This window comes from Agelaius phoeniceus, chromosome 7 (genome assembly GCF_051311805.1).
Source record: "Agelaius phoeniceus isolate bAgePho1 chromosome 7, bAgePho1.hap1, whole genome shotgun sequence".
In the NCBI taxonomy this organism is placed as follows: domain Eukaryota; kingdom Metazoa; phylum Chordata; class Aves; order Passeriformes; family Icteridae; genus Agelaius; species Agelaius phoeniceus.
In genome coordinates, this window is record NC_135271.1 from 17,550,249 (window position 1) to 17,578,076 (window position 27,828).

General features: G+C 43.8%; 1 protein-coding gene across 32 annotated transcripts in view; it reads right to left on the minus strand.

Annotated features, from left to right (window-relative positions):
- The window catches only part of MAP2 (microtubule associated protein 2), a 222,191-nt gene that overhangs the window by 61,348 nt on the left and 133,015 nt on the right, over positions 1-27,828 (minus strand). For all 32 annotated transcript variants that reach the window (XM_077181072.1, XM_077181079.1, XM_077181070.1 and 29 more), the window contains one exon: positions 8,037-8,322. In XM_077181072.1, the coding sequence (XP_077037187.1) occupies positions 8,037-8,298 (262 nt within the window). In that variant the 5' untranslated portion in view covers positions 8,299-8,322. The remainder of the gene's footprint in view (positions 1-8,036; positions 8,323-27,828) is intronic.

Genomic DNA, 27,828 nt, shown 5'->3' on the forward strand with positions numbered 1-27,828 from the left:
GACTTTGGAGGGGAAGATGCCATTTCAGCTCTGCCTGAAACAAGAGTAGCTGTGTGCCTGCAAAACAAGGCTCTGTTGTTTAGTAATGAACCTTCTTCCAAATCTTTCTGCCCTCAGACCAAAACTGGAATGAAAGATTATATGCTGGCACAGTCCCCAGCACTACCAGCTGCTCAGTGCCAAATATTGCCCAGTGTTTCTGAATGTCCTTTATGATGCCATCATGGTGCTGGAGACCATGACAGACCCTTTAAACACAACAGTAATGAGCCTTTGAAGCACCCCATCTCTACCCCTTCTCAAGGGGCAGAGCTGAGCCCAGCCCAGAGGGCAGAAGCCCGTGGGGAGGTGGCACACAGTCCTGCACAGTGCTGGGCCACCTGTCCATGGCTCTGCACAGAGCTCCTGGCTCACCTGGGGTGGCTCTCTCCACCCTGAGGCCTTTTCTCCTGGCTTTTAAAGTCCTGTCTACTTTATGTGATTGATAAATGCACAAGCTGTTTCCTACCACATACTTTATAAAATTAAGAGGACTCCAGCAGAACAGGCCATAAATTAGAATGTTTTCTGGGCACAGCTGCCCCACCAGTCACTCAGCTAATGCCACTGCTGGATGGTCGAGATCTGACCAACAGAGACAGGGAAATCTGCATTTACAGCCCTCATTAGAACAGGTATTGAAACATGGATGGTGGGGAGGGAGGGCAGAGGCAAGCAAAAAGCAGAAACAAGGCAAAAATGAAACTCCCAGAATGCCTTCAGTATTTGACATTTTCAGCAGCAATAACTCTCCTGCTCACAGCAGTCCCCCAAGAAGGGCTGCAGATGCTCCCAAAAGGCAACTTTGACAAACAGAGCTCATGGCATACAGTCTAAACTAAGGTGTGGCTGAAACATGTTATGAAAGATGCTTCTTCCATATCCCAGCCTTGTTGTTCCTTGTTACATCTCTGAGGTTATAGATTATGTTTTCTGGGAGTACTGACAGCATCAAGTGCGTGCTGGTTGCCAAGCCAACACGCTCACAGGCACTCTGCTCTCACTTCTTAAAGAAGCACAGCTGCTTTTGCACTGCTTGTATTGTGACAAGGAAACAGCAAAGTGAATTGAAACACCAACAGGGAGCCTGAGGAAATGGCTGTGGATGCCTTCCCTGGGCCAAATGCAGCACTGATGTGGTAGAATGCAGCAGTTGGCTCTGATGGTGTTACAGCACCTGGTTTGAGATACAGTTTTCAAAAGCAGATCTGAATTACAGACTCCCAGAGGAGCTTAGGGTTCAAAAAGCCTGATGGCTGGTGTTCTCTAAGTGGCTGACTCCCAGCCATGGGAACCAACAGCACCTGCACACCAGGTTATCTCACCCTGCTCCCTTTCAGACAGTAATTTTTGCATTCTGCCCACAACTGTGCTAGACCCTCCAGCTCCTACCAAGATATGTCAATCACTGACTGATTTTTGAAGCCCTAAGAGGAGGTGGGAGGGCAGAGCCAGCCCCTTGGAGAGGTCATGACTGGACAAGAAAAGATGTCTTACTGGATTGACTGATAGGGCCAGCCACAGAAAAACCCACAGAGAATGGTCTATATAGTAGTTATGGAATATTTTAAGGGTCAGGGAGAAGATAGCTGTGGGTAGGGAATGTGAAAAGATGGAATTTCTGTGCCTTTACTCCTTTATAGCAAGGTTAACAGAGAATAGTAAAACCCCCAGCATTTTTTACAAGTTCCCCAGAGGGGTTCTGCTGCCCCCACCCACACAGTCTTCAGCAACACACTTTGAATATGTCTATAATATTCCAGTAACATGTCCCAGAAAATGACACTTGTACTACACTTAACACAGAGAAGAAAAGTTTCAGATGCCTGGTGTGTTTGCCTGAATCTAAACTGGCACAGAGGATGGTGTACAGTAATTACTGTCACATTTCCTGGGCAAGGGGAGGGAGATCAAAATGCCTAATTAACAGCTTCTTTCCCATGGGAGCCATCAATGACATAGTAAGATACCTTCTTCCAGCTCTGTAAAATAAATAACAGAAATGGGACAAACCCAGCAGTCACATTCAGCTCTGAATGTCATTGATTTTGCATCCTTCTGTGCATTTTGTCTGCATTGCTCAAGACACGCCGCTTGCTGAAAATGCACATCTGACAACAAGGCTGGGAGGCTCCTTTGGGAAACAGGCATTCAGGGAGCTTATCAGGGGACTTACAGCTCCACAAGGACTTGGGCAGCAGCAGGACAGCCAGTGCAAACAGCCAAATGAAAAGCAAAGCTCTGACAAAAGCAGTCCTGTTGGAAAGAACAAAAATGCCTCCACACAAAGAAGGCCTGTTTGTGTGTCTACTGCCAGTGCCATCAGAATATTACCACTTGTATGGCAAGAGAGAGAGGAAGGAAAAGGAGATTAAATGAGATGTCACTAGAGGAGGGAACAAACCACTAGCACACCATGGGAGCAGGGTATGGCTCTCAGTGCATTTCAGCCTGGAAAGGCTCTTGCATTTAGTGACCCCAAACAGAGCTGCCATTCTGCTCCAGGGCTACCCCAGAGGGACTGAGGGCCCTCAGCCTGCACAACAAAGCACCACAGTGATTTTTTAACCACCATGGTGATTTTCTAACAGTGCTGTGCTGATGTGGGCTGGTGAACAAGATCCTCTTGACCTGGAGACTGACTACTGCAAGGCAAGGTTATGGAAGACAATGGGATACAGACTGTTTCCTTGAGACACAGCAGGAGGCTGAAACAAGCACAATTCCCACCTTCAACATGTTTTTGGGGTTTTTTTTATAGCTAACCTAAAGGGATTCTGCTCAAGCTCTACTTGCTGTGACAGGGCAGTCTTTCAGACTCACACTCCCTGCACCTTATAGAAATATGCTTGTTTAAAAGAGTAGATGGTCAGAGGAATAAGTCTGTTCCACATACCCACTTAGTCCAGCTTTACAAAGCCTGAAACAAAAGGCTGAATTAAGTTAAATTACATTCCAAGTTGTAATGTGGTTTGTCCCTTCCCAGTTTTCTCTTCAGTTGTTTCCTGCTGTCTGAATCCCCTCCTTTCTGGGGTAGTATCTGCCATCAGACAAAAACAAGTTTTTCTCTGGATCAGCAGATAAAACTGGACCTTTTTCTCTTGTCCTTAGCTTATCTTACAATTTTCCTTTTTCCCCTGCCTCTTCCCACTCCTACTTTGCTCCCTCATGGCCTCCACCTCACCAGCTCTCCTGCTGAGCGTTTCCCCACATTGCTCAGCCCCTCACATCAGCACTGCCACTTCTTCATTCCTCCTCACAGGTCTCTCATGGATCTGCCATGGGCTGCCTCTCACCCACCTTCCTCGTGACCCCAAAGTGCCCAGCCTGCAGTGGGATGGCTGTGCCCTGTCAGGGAACTTGTTACAGCTCACCACAGTCCCTTTGCATCCCACATGGCTTGGGTTCACTGAAGGGCTACATTTTGTCACCCTGGTATGACATGTTACTGTCCTTAACACTGTCTGCCACCAGGACACAGACACTGTCCTGAGGCTCTGGTAATAGGATTTCAGGAAATGCTTTCCCTTCATCTGTCAAAAAAATAATTCATCAAATAACAGCGTGGATAATCCAAACCCCCTCCAATTACAAATCTGAATTTGGCATATAATGAAGAAAGCACTTAATCAGTTGAGTCACTGTATATAAAGACATATTGTAGAAGATGCTTCACAATGTTCACCACTATTATCCCTAATTATATAAATTTGACTGGTTAAATTTGACTGTATTACTGAAAAAATAGATGCATTTTAAGTGCAAAAAGCCAAACCTTTGTAGCTTGGCATTCTTGCAATTCAAATACAATGGATTATGTTGAATTGCTAGTTCCCAGAGAATGCTGCAGCATATCAGTAGCACTCCTCACAGCTTTTCCCAGTTAGCTGACCACAAATTTCCAGTGAGCAAAGAAAAGGCTGCCACTCCCATGTTTCACTGCAAGTCAGACACATCCTGTGCTCTACCACTGGGTCCAGTCCAAAGCTTTCCTTGTCAGCCCACTTCAGAGTGAGCTTCTGAGGATTACACGATCGTGTCCCTCTGCATAACACATTTCATACAACATGAAAATGTTTGGCTTGACAAAATCTAAAGGTCTCATTCTCCACTCTTAATAATTCCATGGTCTTCACCAAAGATGCTCTGTGTGTGCAAGTGAGAAGGGACATGGACAGGCATGAAGCAGGGAGAACACATCAAAACTCGGTGGTCTCAGGCTGTGGGATGCTGCAGACTGCAGCAAAGGCAAGGTGGGTTCAGGAGCACCTCCAGAACAGCGTGGGATTTGTGTCTGGCAGAAGCACAGGGCTCAGCTGGTCTGCCAGAGGTAGGGAGATACTTATCTTAGATACTTATCTGGAATTAAATACCTATTATTAGTAAATATTTAGAATAGAGACTCAACAAGGTAAAGGCCTTGTCAAGCCCTCTAAAGGGGGAAGTGAATCCTCAGGTTTTAGCTTTTATATTTTTCAGACTCTGTGCTGCTTTAGTGTGTAGCTCTGAGCTTCATATTTGGGCATGGTGAGCTCTCTGCACAGAGCAGGGAGACAAAACAATTCCTTCTCTAGCTGGGGATCAAGGACAAATGATCCAAATCTCAGGCCCAAGAGCATAAACAACGTGGGCTGAGGAGAGAAAAACAAGAAGGGTGGGGCTTCATAAGTTAAAGCTGTAATTGGACAATTAACTCCAATATGCAAATGGACCAGAACTTATAACAGTGAGAGACCCTGTGACCAGTTGTCCATTTTTTGGCCATTTTGGGTTCACCTGGGGTGCAGCCCTGGCTGGGCTCTTGTGCTGCCCAAGGTGCATCCACTGAGGCCTCCTAATAAATCCCTACTTTATTTTCTTTAACTCTATCTAGCCTCAGTTCTAGGTAAGCCTTCACAAGGCATCAGCCCAGGTAAATATACAAATTTATATCCACAAAATGCATCCAAAAAGAAATAGGTGCTTTACCACCCACACTTATATCACACCCCTAATAGCTTCCTGTGGGCTATGCCAAAAACCCAGGGCTGTTCTCCTGCACATATCTACCTTTGACTTGGATGCCTGCTGGATCAGGCCCTGAGGCTGCCCTGCCCTCAGCTCTGTGCACTCTGCCACGTTCCCATCGGTCCCTTTGAAAGGAGGGCATTGATGTGTCTCCATCATGCAGCCATTACCAGCACGATGCTGAGACAGATCAATCAAAGGCAATACAACAGCCAGATCCAGAGGATTCCAAACATTGAGGTCAGACTCAGCAACTCTTAAACACTGAGAGAGACATATATACACAAAGGCAAATTTTAACTGTGCAAATCTAAAAATGTCACTGGTAGTGATGGATTGGATGTGTTTCAGGAAGAACTGTCACTTCCTCCCCCACTACCATCCCTTGCCTCTGCATCACTGTGACCTAAGGTGTCTTTGTCCTGGTGGCCTTATCCTAACTTTTGCCTTAACACACAGTCCTCTGATTTTACAGCACAAGCCCTGTGAATGGGTGTCCTGCTGCTTAGCTGTGCCTTGAAGGATCAATTGCCCTGCTACAGAACACCTCTCCCTTGGAGAGGGCCATTTTATGGGTAAATCCCAGCTCCTGGGTCAGGCAGATGCAGTAGCCCTTCCTTAGGAGAAACACCTCAAAATGCACCAGGGATTGGGTGATGGACAGCTGCCTGGGAAATCCCTGTTTGAACTGGTGCTCTGCTGTGCATAAGGTTGTGGCAGTTGCTGGGGATTTACAGACTCCAACGTGAAGGCTGAGAAGCCAAAGATCTTCCTAGGTTACAGCGCTGGACTTGTACCAGAGAAAATAAAATCCCTGTACATCTACTGAAAGCCACAGCTTGGTTAATGATCTCCATCGACTGTGGCTTCCTGTGCACTTTCTCCTCAGATGTTTGGAGTCAGTAAGCTACTACAAATGATTAAATGATTCACATTATTGATAATTATGTGTATCAGAGTGGCATTTAAAAACCCTACCTGATGCAATACCCCGCTGAAGCTACAATTTGCAGACAAACACAGCAAAGATGACTAAATTTTGTTGTGAATAAGAATCCTAATTTCAAGATCAAATTCTGATTTGAACATCAAAAATCTGCAAGTCCTGCTCCCACACTGCATTTAGCACATCCAGCTAGTAAATACTAGTTTGAAGAGGCAAAACACACTCTGGTCTCTTTCTACCACTACAGTAAGTTGCTAACTGGTTTCTCCTTCAAAAGAGGAAAGAAATATTGAAATAAATGTATTTTACGTATCCTACAAAGGTTTACATTGCCCTGATTAAATGTGGGCTTAGCCAGTGCCTGAGTGTGCAGTGCACAAGTTTCCAGAGAGCCAGGCAAGCAGCTCTAGGGACTTTTCCAGTGCTCAAGGACAAAGATATCATGAGATAAGCTATATTAAGACTCCCAAACAAAAGCTGTACATATTGACAGCAAGTCTCCACACCAGTCTGAGCAGACAGTGAGAAAACTGCAGGAAAGGAGGAAATGAGGCCACAAAGTGGTGACTGAAGCAAACTTCACCTGGATGAAGAGTAACCTTGTCCCCTTAGCAAATGTGTGTCCCCAGCACTACTGTATGCCCTAGAACATGCTTCCTCATTTTGTCTTGTTCTGCTTTTAACCACTTGCCTCAAAAAGCAACATGAAAAGGCATTACTGTAATGCCTGCTGATGCCAGCAGTGGTTTTCTTCTTCCTGTCACCCATTAGCTGCAAACTCAAATGTTTGGATCTCTCTGACCAGCACTGAGAACCCGAGCTTGAGAGAGCATGAGAAAAGCATTTCTCTCCTCCCTTGCTAAGGATAGGAAATTCCTCTTCATCCTGTAATCCCCCCTTTTGCAAATGTATGGGGGGACTTGTCCAACATGGGGTGACAAATCTGTGGCAAAGATGAGACACACACTCAGTCTCTATTTGCTGGCTAAACACAGAATAAAGCTGGGTTGGAGCAAAGAGACAAGACCTCATTATCATCTCCCCAGTCATCAATACTGTGTCCACCTGAATGCTCACACATGATTTCTTTTACCTTGGCCAACATTTGAAAGCCAATGTGCAAGAAGAGACTTAAAATATAAACACATTTACTTTTAGCAGATATCTCCATTTCCAGTACAATTGCTTACGAAATTATTGTATGGTCCAGAAGCCTTACAATTCTCCAGCCTTTGAGAAATTATGGATAGCATCTCCAAATGCTGTCAACAGCCAAAAAAACATTGCTAGAAAGATCTCTTTAGCATGCATGAATGGATGCATCAAGGGCAGTTGTGTCTATACAAGAGAAATTCTTCTTGCACTGTGCTTTTGGGGTTTGGAGTGGGAACTCTGCATAAAGATAATTAGCATTTACTTCTAAAACAGGAAACTTGCTTTGCATATTTCATTTTGACACAGTCACACTCTATTTTTTTTTCTCTGCAAACAACAAGCTGAATTCTAAAAACCTTACATCGTTTACAAATAGACTAAGTCCCAGTGAGCACCCAGTGAAATATGGTTGGGCAAGGATGAAAAAATGCTGATACTGAATTGTGGTGTTCCCAGCCAGAATGAGCAATGCATTATTTTGCAAACAGTACATGGTTTCAAGAAGGTCTTGATACTTGTGAGCAATAACAGGAGAATCCATCCTTCCTGCACACACAAATGCATGAGCCATCCATGCACAACATTTGGGCAGTTTCCTACTCCCTGGTAGCCCAGAGGACCTGAGCAGCTGCTCTGTACCAGTCTGTTGCCACATCCCTTGATGGGTGACCCTGTCTCATTTACAAAGAGCCTTCTCAGAGCCCTGCCCAGAATTCTGACTATGTATCTGGGTGAAGATGCAGTCCTTGCAGTGAAGAGCAAGTGCCCTCCCAAAGCACATACACCCTCCTGATGCCAGCTCCCCCATGGCATGTTGACTCTCCTCTTGGAGAAGGCCGCAGGGTCTGCAGAGCCCTGTGCTCGGCAGCAGGGCATGGAGGTGCATTACCTGCAGTCTCCCTGCTCCCTGATGACAGCTCTCCATTGATGCCATTCTCTTTGGTCTGAGCATACGTCCCTGGCTGCTCGTGGCTGCCCAGCCTCAGCTCCTCATCCTCTCGGTACGGAAATCCATTGGCACTTCTGACCAGTCCAGCGCTCGCGCCACCCTGATCCTTCATTTCAGGTGAATGTGGGTGTGAAGAAGCCTCTGTTAGCTGACCTGAAGTCCAGTGTGGTGCCTTGGCTTCGTCTTTCCTATCCTCAGCCATGGCTCCTTGCCTTCAGCGCGTGGCCTGTAACGACATGAGCGGGAGAGATCAGCTCCAGGTGGGTGACTGTGTCCCTCACTGCCAGCACAAGCACGTCACCAGCAGTGCTGCTGGTTAATTCAAGTCCAGCAGAAGAAAGAATTATCCCTGTGTGTTTGTCCTAGCCGTGAGTGAACTGATTTAAACCCAAAAGAAACCACCAGCAGTAAAAAGTATGGGTCAAGTCCTCCCTGACTCTCACATGCCTTGCAATTATTAGCACCATTTTCTTGATGGCTGCCCATTCATTAATCTCATTTTAACGCATTAATTACAGTTAAAATATCAACCCAATTAACAAGAAGTGAATCTGTCATCTCAGTGCCACGACCCATTTCCAGGGCAGAGAAGGAAGAATGCCACAACTGCTACAAGTGAAGCTGCTGCTGAAGTGAAGGTGCTTGCCAGGCACAGCAGCACAAGGTGACATGGCCTCACCAGCACACGCAATCTGCTACTTGTCTGACAGAAGCCAAGTCTGGGAATGTGCACTGGGTTCCTGAACATCCATGCTGTTTGACCCCAGTTAAATCCCCACTAACTTGCTGTCATGTGAACATTCACACACACATGTCCAACCCTTTTGTCCAAAACAGGCCATGGGGAACAGTTTGTTTCTCACACAAGCATTTACATTCTTTTTTGACTATCAGTATTTATACAGAAATAAAACGAATCATTATTTGCTACTTCACACATATTTCACTCCTGTTAGTTAGATCTCTTTTGTCCAAGCCAAGGAGAAGCCACTGCATAAGCCATAGCACTTGACTATTCCTCACAGATAAATGCAGCAGGAGCTCCTCAATATGTAAACCTAGGAAGGCAAGAAATCATAATAATGTTTTGATGATACAGTAGCCTCTGGAGAGGGGAAGGCGACCTGCCCTGAGTTAGCTACTTCAAAGTGGAAACCAGCAGGCCTTTTCCAAAAGCACTTGCCACCTCCTTTTTTCCCTGGGAGAAAATAACAAAAGCAGTGAGCTGAATGCAGTCAACCAGCCACATTTCACAGAGGCTGAGCAGTCTAGAAAAGGCAGCACAAACTAGATAGTGCATACATTCTGCAGATATTTAACAAAAACAAACCAGAAAAAGAAACTAGTTTCCATAATGTCAGGTCAGTTTGAAGAAAACCTCTAAACATGAGAATAGGCTATTTGCCAGATAATCATTCATAATTGATAATTTGATCTCTTTCTGATCAGACATTATAATTTATTAATAACAGCTTTTAGAGCTGCTGCAGATTTTTAAAAAACCATGGTGAACCACAAAATTAGATTTCATTCATAATACGTGACTCAAACTGGAGTTCCATATCAAAAAGTACTAATAACTCTTCCTCCTCACAGTGAAATCATGCTGTTTTTACAAAGTGCTCTGCCTGCTCTCACCCTGAGCCAGCAGCATTCCCTGGAGGTAACTGTGACAGTGTTCACAGGGGTCTCAGGATGAGGGAAGAGATGAGGATCTGATTCCATGTTTCAGAAGGCTTGATTTATTATTTTATGATATATATTATATTAAAACTATACTAAAAGAATAGAAGAAAGGATTCCATCAGAAGGCTGGCTAAGAATCGAAAAAGAAAGAATGATAACAAAAGCTTCTGTCTCGGACAGAGTCCAAGCCAGCTGGACTGTGATTGGCCATTAATTAGAAACAACCACATGAGACCAATCACAGACCCACCTGTTGCATTCCACAGCAGCAGATAATCATTGTTTACATTTTGTTCCTGAGGCCTCTCAGCTTCTCAGGAGAAAAAAATCCTAAGGAAAGGATTTTTCAGAAAATATCATGGCTACAGGTAACTAACTGCATACAGACTGAAGGAGCTGGTGAAACTTGCAGTGAGCAAGTTTTGCAGCCCAGGTTTTCCTTCAAGCTGTACTGAAAATGATGGGATGAGCAGTATCACAAAGAGAGGAGACAAGCCTCAGTCAACCAGAGGTAAGAAAAGAGTGAACACACTCCACATCCCTTTGCTTTCCCCACCTCTGTTATCCTAATGGGAAACTCAACAGGGAGACATTCTGCCTGTACAGACAGAGCTTTAAATCAGCCATCTCACATCATACCAGCCCAAGATGGGCAAAAACCCCCTCCTACAAACAAAAAAAATATACCTCTGCCTCTAGATCTGTTTACTGCATGATTCTAAAGAACATTTTCTGATAGAGCCTTTCCAAAACATAAGTCCATGAGACAAATGTCTCCCTTTTTACAGCAATGAGCAGCACACACTCAAAGCCACCAACATTTGGGATATGAGGGCAGAACAACTCTGTTCTGCAGGAAAAAAATGAAGGCAATTCTCATTTATGTCCCTTGGAGAAGCTCAGGGAAAAACTACAAAAAAAACAGAAAAAACAACCAAAGAAAAAGCCCAAGCCCTAACTCAAGGCTCCCTCACCAACCCAATGTGCTTTGAAGCTGAGAGCAAGAGCCAGGAGCAGGATGAACCTGCCCACCAGCTTCACCAGTCCAGCCCCTGGTGACCCATGAAAGGAGCCCAGAGGCACAGCAGGACAGGGAGGGTTATGAAAGAGGCAAGTGTAAGGAATGTGGCTCTGAAAATCACTGGGACAAATGTAATGGTTCTATTCCTGCACCACAGTTTGGTAGCTATTATCCATGAAGTATCCTTCCTGGTTCCAGGCAGACACTCCCTGCCTCACTTGAAGCTCTTGAGGAAGGATATTCACATCCTCACAATGGACTGTGTCACACAAGTCCCCAGTGAAAATAACAAAAGTGCTTTTATCTTTAAAAATAAATACAGTGGGCAGACTTCAATGCGAGCTGCGTGTATCTGGAGGCAGAATTTGGCTCAGTATTTATAAAAGATGGTTACAGAGTAAAGCATGGATGAATTCATTCTTGCCTCTCTGTTATTCATCAAGTGCTCTCAGGGTTTATAATGGTAGGAGAGAAACAGGGAGTGAGTCACACAATGCATCTTTGTACTCAGCAATTTAGCAATGACTATCTGCTGTGTGCTGTGATTCATCCACAGCTTGGGTTAAAATCCAGAATACACAGGTGTGCTTTGCACCATCAAGTGAGCTGTTTTTCTTTCATTTCATTAGCATACAATGGAATTAAATTAATCAGGTAATGTAAATATTGACAGAAATACTCAAGTGGCCAGACAATACAGCAGAATTTAAATAGCGACAGCTATGTAACAAGAAAAAAACCTGGAATAATTTGGACAGCCTAGGGAAACACTGTACTTCAGGGAAGCAAACAGTCCTTTTTACCATGAGTTTCTTATTCTTTGCATAAGCTGCAATGAAGGCTTTCAAAAAGACACAGATAAGAAGGCACAGCCAGTCCTCTAAAACGTCATGCTGCTTTAGTTCAAATTGATTTGGATCTTTATGAGCCTTTCTTTGCTAACCATTACAACAGAACTGTTTTATCAGGGAAGACACAGCAGCAGTCTTCCAGCAAGTTCTCACTCTTTGTCTAGGGTTAGTGGTAGGGAGGGGGCGACCAAGGAGGTGCCTGACCACAGCAGGAAGGGCAGTGGAGGCTCACAGCCAGCCCACCAGCACAGCCCCTTACTCCAGAGCCATTCTGGCCCACACCATGCCCACAAACCATGGAGCAGGCTGTGGCAGCCACACAGCACAGGTAACCCTCCTCCCTCAGGATGTTCCTCACCTTCAAGTCTAACCAAGGCCACCCATGCAAATCCCAGTGTAGGACTGGGGTAGGGCATGTCCCCTCCTTCCAGAGGGATCAAGTAGGTGCTGTTGAGCCCCACAGATCACAGCAGTGATGCTGACCCACACCCATGGGCCATACACAGCCCTCCCAAAAGGCTGTCCTTGTCCAGAGTGACATGGAGGACACTACTGAGCCATTGCTTGTCTGAAGAGATTGTGCTCCACTGGCAGCAGCAGTGAAGAGATCCTTGACAGACTTGAAGTTCATGTCATTGTAACTCAGGCAGTGCACTGAGGGGACAGCATCATGGATCTGAACTGGACATCTTATCTTCTCAACTAATAACCTGGAGGAAAAACTATGATAAAATTGAACCCTCCCAGCTTTTTCAGCCATGGGAACTGTACAGAGACAGAAAATACTTAAACACAGAGGGACAAATCTTGTGGGTGATATGTGGTCTGACTCTGCAGTTACCTCCTCCTTTTGCAGGCACTCTACACATATTTATGAATCCATATGCTCTTTCATGTGACACCAGCTCCTGCTGCCATGGCTGGGTTGAACCAAGCCTGAATGCTTTGAACTCTAGGCATAGCAAATCACCCACAGTAATACAGCATGAGACCATGATATGCAAAACCCAAGATAATGCTGATTTAAATTTCCTGTCGTGCTAGCTGTCCAGAATCATCTTAGTGTTATATTAACTCTGCCTTTGCATATAAACTGATGAATGTCCCATAAATTTCTTACTTGTTAAGACAACAGAATTAGGCCAATACTGAAGACTTTTTCAAGTGGACTGCCTTCCTGTTTCAAGCCATGTTTTTACCTGCTCTTGTATCTATGAGCCCGTTCAGAGTGAAATGAGGATATTTCATTTCAGGGAAGCTAATTCAACAACTAAAAGAAACAGCTACCTGGATACATGGAAGAAGAGCTACAATTCTAGTTCAGGCAAAAATTATCACTGGAGGTTCCTGAAAGGAGAGACAATACACTTTTTAAAAACAGAAAACCAAACCCTGGCAGGGTGTATGGCCACATCCTGAGCTCAGTGGGAAAAAGAGGGGATGTGCCCAGTGTATGGCTCCAGGACAAAATCCTGGCTCTCACAGGGCAATTTAACTCAGATTCACCAGAGCACTGACTCAGTTGCCCTGAGCTGCAGCTGCTTCCAAGTCCAGAGCCAGAAAAGGGAGGGATTTCACCCTAATCTGGAGTGCACAGATATGGCTAAAGTATCAGGTATCCAGGGCTTCTAAAACTCCTCAGCTAGACTGCCTACAAGAGATTTTTTAAAGAAATTTAAGAAATTCAGAGAATTTCTTTCAGAGAAAATAAATTAATCAAGTGACATATTCATAATTTTTTTTTGGCAGAAAGAAGAGCGCCAAGAATTAAAGAAGAAATTAATATATCTTAAAAATGAGTTACACTCTACACAAATAGGGTACAATTGAACTTAAACTAGTAAATAACACAACAAAAGAAATTTCATGACCACACACCAACTGTCCAACAGGGATGATGGATCTAAATATTAAATCCTAGTCACAGTGATTTAAAAGGTCCCAATGGAATTTTCCAGTAAATTTAACTTACTAACAACTTACATCTAGAAGAGCCAAGGAAAGCAGGGAGGTATCGGGAGGCTGGAATAGAAACAAGAGGCAGAAGGTGGGAAATTTAGATGGACAAGTTCCAATAACCTCCTGCCACCATTAAAGCTCAGGCTGTAGCATATAGTAAACAAACCTTACCAACACTGTTGTCTTCATGGACTCTCCACAGATCCACAAAACAAAAAGGCCAATTTTGGTTGCCATTTCACTCCTGCATTTCAGCTAACATACATCTCTCAAATGAATGTGATTATTTTCAGATGTGAGCCACAAAACAATTAACCAAAGCTACACTTGATGCTAAATGCCAAAGTGCTGTAATTGCAGTAATATGGAATATTATTAGAGAGAATTATACATTCTCTCCACTTTACCTCTCTAGCTGAATAAACGATGAACAAATTTCTCTGATATTCTAGAACAAATATGATTTATTTCTTTCTTGTCCACTGCTTGAATTATTAGCTTTCAGCTAGATCCCTCTTTCTCAACAACAGGAGCAAGACTATTCCCTTAAACACCACCTTGCATCCCTTAAAAACACAGGCAGTGTTCATCTTGTTACAATGCTAACTTGTACCAGCATTTGGTGGGTTTTAAAGGCTTTTCCATTTCCACACTGCAAACAGTTTGTCAATAGCCACATATTCTCTGTAGACAATCCTTTTGATTGTACCTTGGATTACAAAACAGATGAAAATAACAGATGATGCCTGCACCAGCGGCTGAGCAAAGGAAGCTTACTGGGGAAAGATGAAGAAAATGAGAATTTTTTTTCCAATCTGCATGCCTGGCAGAGTTGAGAATGAGGGATGGCTGCAGCCTCAAAAGCAGTGGATCAGATCTGCAGCACTGGCACAGCAGACAAGGCCTCTGATCCTTCCTGCACAGTGTCCAGGCCTGTGACAGCAGAGATCTAAACCCTTCCCAGAGCTCCCAGCAGCTGAGCTGGACACCAGTGGAGCCAGGCAGGTGGGAAGGGGGGGGTCATCCCATTGCAGAAACTGCCCAGCTCCTAAAGAAAGGGGAATGCTTTCACTTGGAGAAATGTTTATCTGAGCAAGCCCTGCTCTGTGCTGAGCTGCAGACCCTGCTGGGCCAGGTGCTGCACAGAAGGGATGAGAAGCAGCATGCTGCATTTCCACTGGCAGAACACAGGCACAGGTGAATGAGCCATTCAGCTGTTACTCCTTCCTCCCTTGGGAAGGTGTTCATTTCTCTGGGCTGCTGCAAAGCACCTCAGCTGACTCCTCTGAGACATTTTGGCCCAGCTTGGAGGGCTGTCCTCACTCCCACGCTCAGGGACCATGTATCAACTTACTCAGACACTAGAAATGTAAAACTGCACACCCTTCTCTCTTGAAATGGCGACATCATAGTATTAGCAGCTTGTGACTCAAAAATACCCCAATAAAAAACCTACTAGAGCTCACTTCTAGATAAGAAGAATCCCTGTACACCCCTTCTTGCTTCAACACCAACCCTTTCCAACAAACCCTTGCACTCCTATCTATCATAATTGCTTCCTGCAGGATACAGGAAAGGTATTTGAGCTGGTGAAGGAGATGGTAACCATAACAACAGCACCATGACAACTACAAGTGATATCTGAAACATGAAATACAGCAAGAACTTATTACTGATAAATTTGGTCCACAATAAGGATGGGAAAAGCACCAAAGCAGCCATAGCAGTCAGTTCAGGTGTCAACACAAAGAAGCACGAGTGTCCCTGGATTAAACTGCATGCAGTCCTTATCTTAACTCCTCATCTTAAGATGAGGCACCATGACAGCGCTGCCTCCCGATCAGGAAACAGAGAAGGCAGTGTCTGCTCAATCCTGCCTCAGATCTCTCCTGTCTAAAGGGGAAGGACTGAAGGATGGAAGGAGTGCTTCTGAGAAGCCAGGAGGTTTCCTGGCAGCTCCCAAATTTCTCAGTGGAGCTTTTTTCTTCCCACGAGAGTCACTGAAACAAGGCCTGAACAAGAACAGGGTTCCCCTCAGGGGAGCATCTCTGAGTCAGACACATTGCATTGACTTTTCCACCAAGAACAATTTCAAACAGGCACCATGCACTTCAGACAAGGCACTGCAGTTGGCAGGCTTGTCTGGAACAGGAGGCTCTGCAGCCTTCAGCCAGCAGCCATCTAAACAACCTGTGCCAAGGCTCTGACTTCAGTTCTGGCAGAGCAAAAGATTCACCACCATTTGTGGCTACATCAGCTTTTTCACCCTCAGTGCAGAAGGCACATTAAAACCCACCACAAACAAACAGCACTAGCTCCAAGGGCTGTGGCAGATGAAGTCACTTGGGGTGTGATCAGACAGGGAAACATTCAAAGACATGGCCCTCTTAGGGCTTTTCACAGGGAATTCAGCTCACTGGGTTGATACACAGGATTGCCAGCATAGGCACACCAAGCAGTGGGTCTATCCCAGTTCAAACACTTTGTCACCCTCTGCACAGCTTTCCTCTTTTAACCCCCTTGTTCTTTAAAACACTGCAATAATCTAACTGGAAAACAAACCTTTCTTCATTGTACACTTCAGAGATTTTCAGGTCTATACCGAAGGCTTAATGAAATAAACACTCAACAACTCAGCCCTTGTACTTTTAGAGTCTGTTTTATCCTATCAAAATAATTATAAAATATTAGCCCCATTTATTACAACAAAATCTTCAAAGAGCTAAGAAAAACAGAAGAAACCTTTTGTTTATGGAGGTGATTTTGAAGGCAAAAGATGATTCAGATTGCCCCCAGAAAATCTGACTCCAAATGAAGAAAAGGTTTTTTCATATTTCCCTCTTACCAGTCACTTCAAACCTCAGTAAGAAGACAGTTGAAGATCCATGACAACACCATGGCTGAGCTGGAGGATGGGCTATATAAGACAAGAGTACTCAAAACACTATTTAAGGAGGAAAATCCTTCACTGGTCAGGGAAAAAGTGTACAATGTGATATAACCATTGCAGGCTAGGGAAAGCAAAGTAAAACTACAAGAAATACTCACAGAGATACCATGTTAAAAGCACTGCTAATGCTGCCAGCATTCCACAAGTTTGGCCAGCTAAAACCTTGGCTGGCTAACAGAGATTAATATTGAATTCTGGGTTCCCCTTCCCCACTGCCATTTCCACTATAATTTTTAGTGCTTATAAACAGGTGAGGCATCATCATCTTATTTATTGCACAGGTACACGAAGACACTACAGCAAACACTACACAGTACAGTTATCTAATTCTCACCCTCACATTTTCAAACCTGTTTTCTGATGAAGTGCCAGCCAAATTGGGTATTTGCCACAGACCCTACAAACAGGCTGCACAGCTATGTGCTTCCTTTGCTCTCAGGTTACAATTGATCAGCACTTGTGCTTGGACAGGGGCTGGTAAAGGTAACCCACAAAAAGACTGGAGTGAAAATCTTAAGGGTTTGTTTTCCCCACACTGACCTTACTAAGACACATTGATTTGATGTTGCATCTCTTCTCTCAAGAGATTCCAGGATGAATGACAGCTCACATTAGGCAGTGAAAATTATTTAATTATGCTAATATATTACATGTATGTTCTCCACCTGCCAACTGCAGCTGAGCTGCTCTTCATGCAGGTGAGGCAAACTGGACCACTCAGCAGAGGTGATACAAACTTGTCTGCTAAGCAAAATCACACACAACACAATCTCATTTACCCAGAATAAAGCAGCTGAACTACACTGGTACATCTTTGCCTTCTCTGCACACATAACTTATTGACACAACCCTCGTTTCTTCTGGTTTCACCAAGATCTCATCAAGCATGACACATTTACACATGATCTTGTCTTTATTCAGTGAGCTTTTAATTATATTTTAAAAAAATGCTGCCCCTATAAATGTCTCTGCACATTTTGATTTTTCAGAGGTCTTACCTACCTCTGAAAACTAATTCTACTCCGGCTACAACACAATCTTTGAAAAAACACAGACACTATCTTTGGGAACATGATCATGTCAGCTACTACAAATGGCATAACATATGTCCTGGGTTAATTTCTGGCAGATTCTTCCCTCTAAATACATGCAGGGGAACCAGCCCACAGTAGAATTCTGAAACACAGCTCTCTGCATTCCCCTCCAAGGCCATGAACCCAAAAGGGGATCCAGGGATGAAGCTCCTGATGCAGCTGCCATCCTAACTTAATTCTGTCCTTCCATATGCTGAGTTAAAGGAATATGGTCAATTGTTCTATAGCTGAAGAAGCACCACAAAGATGATGATGCTAAAATGAAGTATAAAGGGGATAACAGGAAAGGATCTTCAAGCTGCTCCAGCTCGTTTGGGTAAAAATTCCTGCTGGTGTGAAAGAAGCTTCCTCCCCAAGTCAAGGGCAGCAGATTATTCTTCTGCTGAGAATGCTTTGAGCTTCCCTTCTGAACATTCAGACACACCAGGCAATCATGCCAGGCACACAGTAAAGTAAAAGCATTGCATTGTCTACCAGAGACATTGTTCATTCATGCAGAAAAAGAGCATCAGGCAAAAGAAAGCTGGTGCCCAGGCCCCTCCAGCCAGACTCACTTAAGCAGCTTTGATTCTCAGTTTCATGGCCAGGAAAACTTAGGGGGCCCAGGAACCCATTACAGCCAACAGGAGTCAAAGCTTTTGGCTATGGCACAAAGCTTCTAACTGTAAACAAATAAATAGAAATAAGGAGACAAGGCTTTGGAAAACTGGTTGGGAAAGATGTTATCCACAAATTCAGCTTGTTTCTATATTTACAACAAACTTGGCATTGATTAGTTAGTGCTAGAATTTTCTTTCCTAGGGAATGCCTGAGTAGTGTTTCTTGTACTGCAAAACCTTGATCAGAAGTGGTAAGATTATTTCATCCCTTCACACTATTTTCTAACTAGTGATGTTACAAATAAAGAACTTCTTTTAAATACACCCTTATACTTGTATGACTTAAAAATATGCTGCCCACCCACACTCAGCCACCCACTTGTATGACCAATGACTGTATACCCTGGCAAATAAAATAATCTCTCCCTATCTCAAAATGAGAATACCCAAAATCTTCTGTGCTCTGAATGCTCTAGATAGTAAAATCACAATATTTGGGGTATAGATTTATCATAGGTTTACCCTGCCAAATCTTTACTCAACCAACCTACAAAAGAAAATAAAGCAGGCAGTCATTTTCTAGCCTGTTCAGGCAAGGAGACAAGAGGGCAGGGAGGACAGAGACAGTATTGAAGGAACTTGGAGCCACACGAGCTGATTTTTCAGCTCTCGCTTTCAGAGGAAGTTTTTCCTTCAAAAGTTTCAATTAAGCTCTTAGACTGTGCACTGAAAGTGCCTCAGCCTGTACTTGAACTACAGTGATATTTTAAAAGTTTAATTTTTAATTCCTTGTGGTTTTGAACTTAGAAAATTCAGGTATCTAAAGCATAAGCAGGAACCAAGTCACTGAGCCTTTCTGAAATCTTAACTGCAGGATTTTTTGTCACAGCAAAAACCTATTCCAGAGACTTGTTTCCCCCCTAAACTCCTGTGGGTGTGTGCAACTACCTAATCCTTGCTACAGGTTGAGTTTAAGCTTGTTCTGCTGCCACCCCTTTTCCTGTCCCCAGTGCCAAGGAGCTGATGAATGTTAAATCAGTGGCACGCTCCTGGGATAAGATGAAGAGTGAATGAGTCTGTGTGAGGTACTGAACAAGCCCAGGCCCAGGGAGTAGGGAAAGGTAAGAAATTTGCATTACATGAAGGAACAGAAAGTCAAGAATGGTATGAAGAGGTCTGAAAAAACCCCAAGCTGTGGGGCAGAGTGTTTGTTTTTTTAATACAGAGAGACAAATGGTGGGAAGGAGGAAAGCTAGGCTGTTCTCTGACCAAACCACTCCTGCCATTAGCAGTGGGCAGCATGAGCTGCTCCAGATGAAGGAGGAGCAAGGAGCTCCACAGAGCTCAGGCCAAACATCTGCATTTTCCCAATGCAAGTGACACAGTTCTGGTGATTTCCATCAGAGTCAGGTGCCTTCATGTCTGCAAGGACCCACATCATCAGGCTCTTTCCAATACTTAGCACCACACACAGAAAGTAGCCCCAAGGTGACTTTCTGGACAAGGAAAATATCTATCCTAAATATCCTAAAATATCCTATCTCCTTCCATGGATTGCAGCCAGAGATGTCCACTAAAAGGCCAAGAAGGCACAAAAAGCACAAGAGGTACAATAGGTCATGCAGAGCACTGATGGACACAGAATATTCACCCATGCACTCGAGGGCTTCTGATTCTTTTCTGAAAGGTACCCAGGATCCAGCCTGGATCTTGGATTTGTCTTGAATTTCTCTGTACATTTCTTTTTGCAAAGTCTGGCAGCAGCACTAATGCTGATGCTTGTTTAGGATACCTGAAAACATTAATTATTAATCACAAATGAAATAAAGAAGACCTAGAAAAGGCACAGAGAGCTCAACAAGGATGATAAAAGACCTAGAGAAGCTTCTGTGAAAGGAGTGACTAGACATGCTAACTCTTCATCCTGGGAAAGAAGGGAATGTGATAAATGTTTACAAAAATGCACACAAGTGTGCAGAGAGAAGATAAGCAGAGAAGAAAAAACAAACAATCCTCTCTCCACAAAGAGCTACAGTGCATCAAACAGAACTCACCAGTGACGGGCTCCCCGCAAAAAAATACAGCAGTGATTCTTCCCACTATATGGAATGTATAGCAGGGGGTGCATGATAGAATTTTACACAGGTTTAAAAAGCAAACTGGTGAATTTTCCTTTCATTGTTTTCCCCATGGTTTCTCAATCTGAGAGCCTTTTTGGGGAAAGCAATGTTTTTACCACATAAATAATATGTAGCTCTAATGTGGATTAGCAGCTTTGTTTGGTATTTTAATATTGACTTGAATTAATCGTGTGGTTTCTTGTCATTCATTTTTAAAGGTCTTTATATGTGATGAAATGTCACATCCCCTCTCTGAGCATCACAATGCTTAACAACTGCAAATGATAAAACACTGTATGACATAGACTATTGCTCTGCAAGTGAAAAGCACCTATTGATCAGACAGGCTCTAGCAAATGAACAGCTTTGTTGGTCTGATAAGTTTCTAACTGAAACACAACATTAATCCCAGATATCCCTCTGCTGATGCAGCAAAACAGGCTCTACAGACCATGCCTTGCTCTTTGCACGCAGCTGGATCACTACATCAAGAAAGGGGGTGCCCATTTTCAACTCATTCTGTGGAATCAACTCAATCACCTCATGTTAAAAATCCAGAGGCAGCACTGAGGTGACTACAGTGACACAGAGGTGTATCAGGTGGGGGACATCACCAGGAAGATCAGCTGAGAAAAATGTTCTGCATCAGGGGTGCTGCTGAAGAGGAACAGCACATGGGCAGCAAGGAAGACAAATGGCCCTCCTAGAAGGACCTGGTTATGTATCCAAAGGCACTACTTGTAAGAGGGCTGCTGAGATAGAGTATGTAAATGTTTTATGGCTCAGAGGCCCAAAGCTCCAACAGTGCAAGCAAAGTCTTGTATATTTTCTTTTTCATGTAGGGCAAGCAGTCTGGAACACATGTCCCACCAATGACCTCGACTCTGACCCAGAGGGGCTGTCTCTGCTTGAAAAGATGATTCATTCACTCTGCCAGAAGGGCTGAATGAATAGGCAGTATTCAGACTGCAGAACACTTATCACTTGGGATTCCCTCAAAATTTAGGTCTGACATGACTGGGTCAGTAACCACACGCTTTTGTTCCTAGCTCCTTGAACAGAAATGTCTCCTTGCATTCTTCAGTGCTTCCCACAAATCAGGTCGATTTTTATGGCTTGCTAATTATCACTGCTAGACTTCTGCAGGGCTTCATGATGAAAAGTAGTGTATTTCTGAAAGCTCAGGGCACAAAACTTACAGAATAAATCACTATCTATCAGGCAGCAACAAAATCCAGCCATGGCAGCCACCTGAATGTACACATCTGGGTAGTGCTTAACTTCATTTGTTTAGGAATAGCAAGTTCTGTTCTGCTTCTGTTGATAGAGCATACTAAAAATAATTTGCATTATTTGCCAATAATGCAAGAGGAGCAAAACAAGTAACTGTGACAAATCAGACTTTGTCTAGAGGTGCATCAACACCTATCACACATACAGAGCTATCTGAATTGCCATTAGGGTTGCACAGTTACACTTCAGGAGCTGAGCTGGGAAAACTGCATAATCCTAACTGGGTATCCTTCTGCATATATAGGCTACTGCCTAGGTCAAGAAACATATTTTATTCTTCACATTCCCTCTGTCTGGATTATCTCAGTACCTACTGCACCAGCTGCCCCGCCACTGCCCCATGGGCTTCAGTCCCTCACCCAGGACCTGTCTGTGTTTGCTGTCCAGTCTGCAGCTTCCACCACTGCAGACCTTGCCAGTGTTACCCTTCCCACACCAATGTCCACTTCCAGGTCCTCTCCTGCAGGTTTCATTCCAAGCAACAGTTTCCCAATCCTTTATTAACTTACAGTTTTCCTTCCTGGACTTCTGTCCCATTCAGCTCCTCTCTCCAATCTGCTGCTATTTCACTGCTTTTCCATGCTCACCTTTCCCCACGCATCTTTTATCAAATCTGTCTCTTCTGCCTGTCACTCCCTGCTTTAACAAGTTCTTGGCCATAAAAGCAAGTACAGATTCAGTCATAGGAAAGCTAAGAACTCCCAACACAGGCATATCAAAGGCTTTGCTATATTCTCTTCAGAGTGCAGCCTGCCACTAAGGTCTGGGCTCTAATCCTGTCCAAACTCCTGGTGCTGCTGGAATGGTTTCCAGGAAAAATCAACTTGAATTCTAGAAGTTCAAAGAGAATGGTTTTGGACTCTCTGGGCCCCTCTTGCTGAGAATAATGCAGTGTCCATTTTTCCTGTTGTGGATTCCATAATCTCTGGTCTTTTCCTCTGGCACTGCCATCACAAAGTGTCTGAGCCACAGCTGCCCCCCCCCAGGGCAGGTTAGGAAAGTTCTGATTTTCGGGGGGAAAAATTTTCACAAGAGGATTTTAAAATTTTTTGTTCATTGGTTAATTAAGGAATTTCCAGACATTTCTGTTGGTTCTGTTCACCAGCTGGCATTTTGGGATACTGTTGGGGAAAGACTTCATTTTTTTACAAACCCAAGAGGTGTTAAGAGTTGCTAAATTTTACCCTACCTTTCATTTCATTTATAGGGCTGTTTCCAATGTTCAAAGTTCTGATATTCCTCCCTGTGGCAGCAGCTCTCTGGTCACAGAGAGCAACAGACAACTTTCCCAGGCAGCATTCTGGGAAAGACTGTGAGAACATCAGACAAAAGAATGAGAAAAAATTCTTTTCTTGACTTGCTGCACCTGATATTGTAAACATGTGGAATGTGTTATGGAGATGTGTTTGCCAAAGGGTGGTTTCTTAATTAACCAATGGTGATGGTGCTTGGATTGAAGGACCAATTAGGCCCACCTGCAAACTTGGATATAAAAGTATGGGTTTCTTAACAAAGAAAACGATCAGCCTTCTGTAAATGCATGGAGTCTATGTAACTTATTACAGTGTCCTGGCATGTTGTGCTGACATGTTCCCAGTTCTCATGTTCTGCCCCCACGTCCCTAACCCCAAAAACCCTGAGAACAGGACAGGAGATGGAACCTGCGATGAGGCACAGGTGAGCCACCTGCTGTCTGCCATCTCCCCTCATTTCTATCCCCTCCCCAGGGCTGTACTGGCCATACCACTCTGGATCTACCCTAACCCACATCCCATTATCCCTCATTCCTACCTCCCTTCCTATGGTTTAGACAATGGCGCCCACCCCGTGAGGGGGGCCGCCATGTTGAGTTCGCTCCCGCTCTCCATTCTCTCGTCGGGACCCTCCCCTTCCATCCTGGAGTCCACCTCCACACCTAGAACCCCACCATTTTGATACAAGGCCCTTCAGGGCAGGCCCCACCTCCTCTGATTCTGTCCTTTCCCCTTCCCACACCACTGGAAGCACATCTGGCACTGAGTGGAAGGCAGCCATCTTGGCTACCACAGGCCCCAAACAACGGGCCATGCCAGTCAGCCCAAGAACCCGCTCTTCTGCCAAGAGACAAACTTCCTCTTCTGGGGAAGAAAGTGAGGGCTCATCCAGATTTGAAGATGAGCCTGAAGGCTCATGGCAGAAGATGCAGAAAGCAGCGGTAAAGGAGGGGGATTGGGAACTGGTGTCCCAAATTCAAGTGGCACCAGTGTGGTATCGCAGGGGAGCTAATCCGCGCTGGGAATCCATCTCCCACAGGGAAATGGAAGACATTTTAAAGCTGCAAAAGATCATGGGAGGAACTCACCCTATTTTAAAGCTGCTAAATGCTGTGTTTGTGGCCCATGTAATGGCACCCCATGACTCGAGACTTTTTATGCACATCCAACTCTCCCCCAATGAATTAGTCTTGTGTAAGGGAGAATGGAAAAAACAACTACAACAACTATTAAAGGACTATGCCCAAGAAGATGGACAGGCACACTAAACATTAGACCATTTAGCCAGGGAGGGAGATTTCACTAAGCCAGAAGACCAGGCAATAGACCTTTCCCAACTGTGTTAAAGATGTAAAAGATGCAGCAAAACCAGCACTTTTACGGACACCAGATGGGACAACACCAAATATTGACTGTACTGACATTTGTCAGGGTCTCGTTGAAGCACACCACTTCACCCCCAGGCAGGTGCTGGCTATCAAAAGGGACACAACATTCCAAGGCCTCTCCCTCATCTCTCAGGGAGCCAGTGTTGAGTAACAGGCAGCAAGACAGTTGTCCCAGATCCAGTCTCAAAGGTATGAAATTACCTGAATTTACTCAGCCTGAGCCCTGAGATGAGGTTTGTCCAGGGCACTGCACAGACTGTAGCACAAAAAGTCACACTGAGGCTCCTAACAGCCCATACAACAGATCCCATGCAGAACATCAGGACACCTTTTTCTGAAGTCCACAGACCCCCCCACACACCTCCAAAAATTATCATAAGCAATAAACCACCATTGCTTTCTCTGCACCTAGACTTGCACCATGGGAAACAAAAGACCCCCTCCCATCAAATGTTGGAGACTCTTTCAAAACTGTGAGAATGCATCCATGAATAAATAGGCATTAAGTTCACTAAGATACAAACCAAGTGCACCTGTGCCAATGTGTCCCTCTTCAGCTTCACTACTCTTAGCCCCTCTCTGGGCACAGGAGATCTGCCTCAGCACACAGCCCATGTCCAGCCCTACACCCATCTCTGAAACACCCCTACAGCCATGAAAATGCAGATGAAGACACAGGTTCAGGGATAGAGACTTCCTGATCAATTCACAGATTGTCATAGTTCCCTCCCACCCCACAGCTGATGTCTGCTCTTTATTAGGCTGATGTGGCATTTGGAGGCATTTTTCCAGGGTAGAGGATTGAAGTTTTTTCCAGCATCACTGGGTACCCTACATATGCACTGTCAAAGACCAAGAAATTATGAAAACCACTTTTTTTTTTTTTGACAGAATACTTACTGTCCATATACTCACCATATTATAAAAAGAATGTCTTTGCTGCTGTCCTTTTAGCTGCTACCAATTTGAAAGACTTTACATGAGTGGGGCTGCAGCACAAACTAGAATAATGAAATCCTAAAAGCTCCTTTTCCTGAAGCACTGCTAGGATCAAACCCTACTGCGTGCATGCCAATTGGCAAAGATCTTCAGAGAGGATTTACTCTGGTGCTTTGTCAGTGTTCCTCTGTGAATATTAAAAAAACATCAGAAGATTTTTCTTGAAGCAAATTTTTGCAGTCCTCAAGACAGTTCAATTTTCTTCAAATTTCTGACCAGTTTAGAGGGCTTTACTTGTGATATGCATATTGTTAACATCAGGCTAATAAAGACAACATCCACTTCATTATATTTGACATAAAGCCCATGATCAGTGAAAAAAAAAAATTACCATTTAAAAAATACAGTTGATGTTTCAGAATGTTTCAGACATGGAACATTCACATGACAGGCTGCTTTGAAGAATGCAGTGCACTTGACTTTGCTGTACCATTTCCAAGGAGCATTGCTCATATCCACCTGCAGCTTCTGAAAAGCAGGTGCTGTTCCTCTTTTAGCCACAGCAAGGAACTACCAAGGTGTGCTTTTAAATGGAAGATTTATATCAATACTAAATTAACACAAAGGTGACAGGAACTTACTGTATAATGAGTTCTCTCCATATAGTTAATATTTCATTGCTCTCTTTGTTCCCTAGCATGAAACCCAACGTGGCTCTATTTTCTTTGGCTCTTGACCTTTTATTCCTTTTTTTACTGATTTACCTGTTCAAAACCCCAGGAGGCTTTAATGTGAAAGATTCCTAAAGACAACAGGAAGATTCATGAACATTGTCCAAAGCTCTCCTTATCATGCCAGAACAATGTTCTGCAGCCAGAAAGATACAGAAAGAGCTCACATTAGGGACAATCAGTGCAGTATTCATAGTCTTCTACTCAAATTCCCAGACTAGGTCTCAGGCAATGGTATAAAAAATAAAGAAAATTTTTAAAAAGGCATGGTACAAGAAAAGTTCTCACTCCACCTCTTCTTAAAATCTAGATTAATAACTCACTGCAATTTAACTCCCAACAATCATTTTCCATCTCAGCAACTGCCAAAGAAGACAGATGATCATAAGAATGGGGGCAGCAGCAAAGCCCAGTGCTACAGCTGTGGTATAGAATATACATTAAAGCCCCTGGACATCCCCATCTCTGCAAATCATTGTGCAGTGTCAATGCAAAGCCAAATTAGGCACAAAAGGGCAGAACTGGACTTTTATACAATAAATTGTATAGCCAGTCCCTTGGCAGGAAGAAGTCCAAGCACTCAACATGTTCTTGAGCAGGAGGAAGAGCTGAGCCAGTCCAGCCTTGCAGCAAAACAGATCAATAATACCTGTGTGGAAAGCCAGGGAGACAAGAGCTTTTTTTCTCCACATCAAGATGTCTCTATCCTTACCCAACCCCTAAGTGCAGCATTCTGTCTTACTGGCAATCCTCGTGCTTCTGAAAATTCTACTTTCAACACTTTTCTGAAGGTGTGGGCTTGGTCCTACCAACAGAGCCAGGCATGTCTGCTAGGAAATCACCAACATGCATCTACAATCCCTGACATACTGCTCCTGGGACAAGGATATAAATCTTCTGCAAGTAAGCTAGGCAAGGATATTTGGGGTGTTACACTGTTAGATCCTTCAATCCTTCACTGCTCATGTCCTGTAAGCAAGCTGTAATAATAAAACAAAAGAAACACCAAACCACACCACAGAAAAATGGAATTTCATGTATATAAGAGCTGGAAATACTCAGTACATTTTCTCATTGTAAATCAAGTTTTTCTTCCTCAGCAGCTTAGAGTGAACTCTATCTTAAATTTTCTAACACCCCCACAGGATTACTGAGCTGCACTACATTGGTTCACTGCCTACTTGCAGGACTGCAAATACAGTGCACTAGAAAATCACTGGGTGCAATACAGCATCAAAAACAACACATTTACACCATACATGGCAAAGCACTAGACACAACCAAGTGACTTCCATGAGTTAGCATGTTTTAGTCACATAGTGTTTTCAAGATCAATTCATTAACAGGAGGTTAGGCATTCAAATCAGATCCTTCATGGCTTCATTTTAACCCCTTCTTTCTACTTTTTCTCTGCATCTTTTCCTACATAAGAAATACATGATAACTCCACACAGAATTCCACAGTTCCTCAAGCATTTTCATGTGTGCTTTGATGGGGACTCATGCTTGCAATAGTGAATCAAAACATCAGTCACTAAAACTGCCTTCCTCAGGAAATACAAATATGGCATAACTGTGATGCCAGAATACATCTGAAAGAATGAAATAGCAACATAAGGAGTACATTACACACTACTTTAATTGCACCCTCTTTACAGAGAGCACAACAATGGAACCTGGTAAAAAGATGATGAATGTTTTCTGCATTTAGCACCACCTGCTTCCATTTTACTTCCCTTGTCATCTCTGCACCAGAAACCCTGAAATAACCAGCATCACTGCAGTTGTAATGACTTGAACACCCACCTCAATCACATACAGAAAAAAGCCTAATTTTGTAGGCTTTGG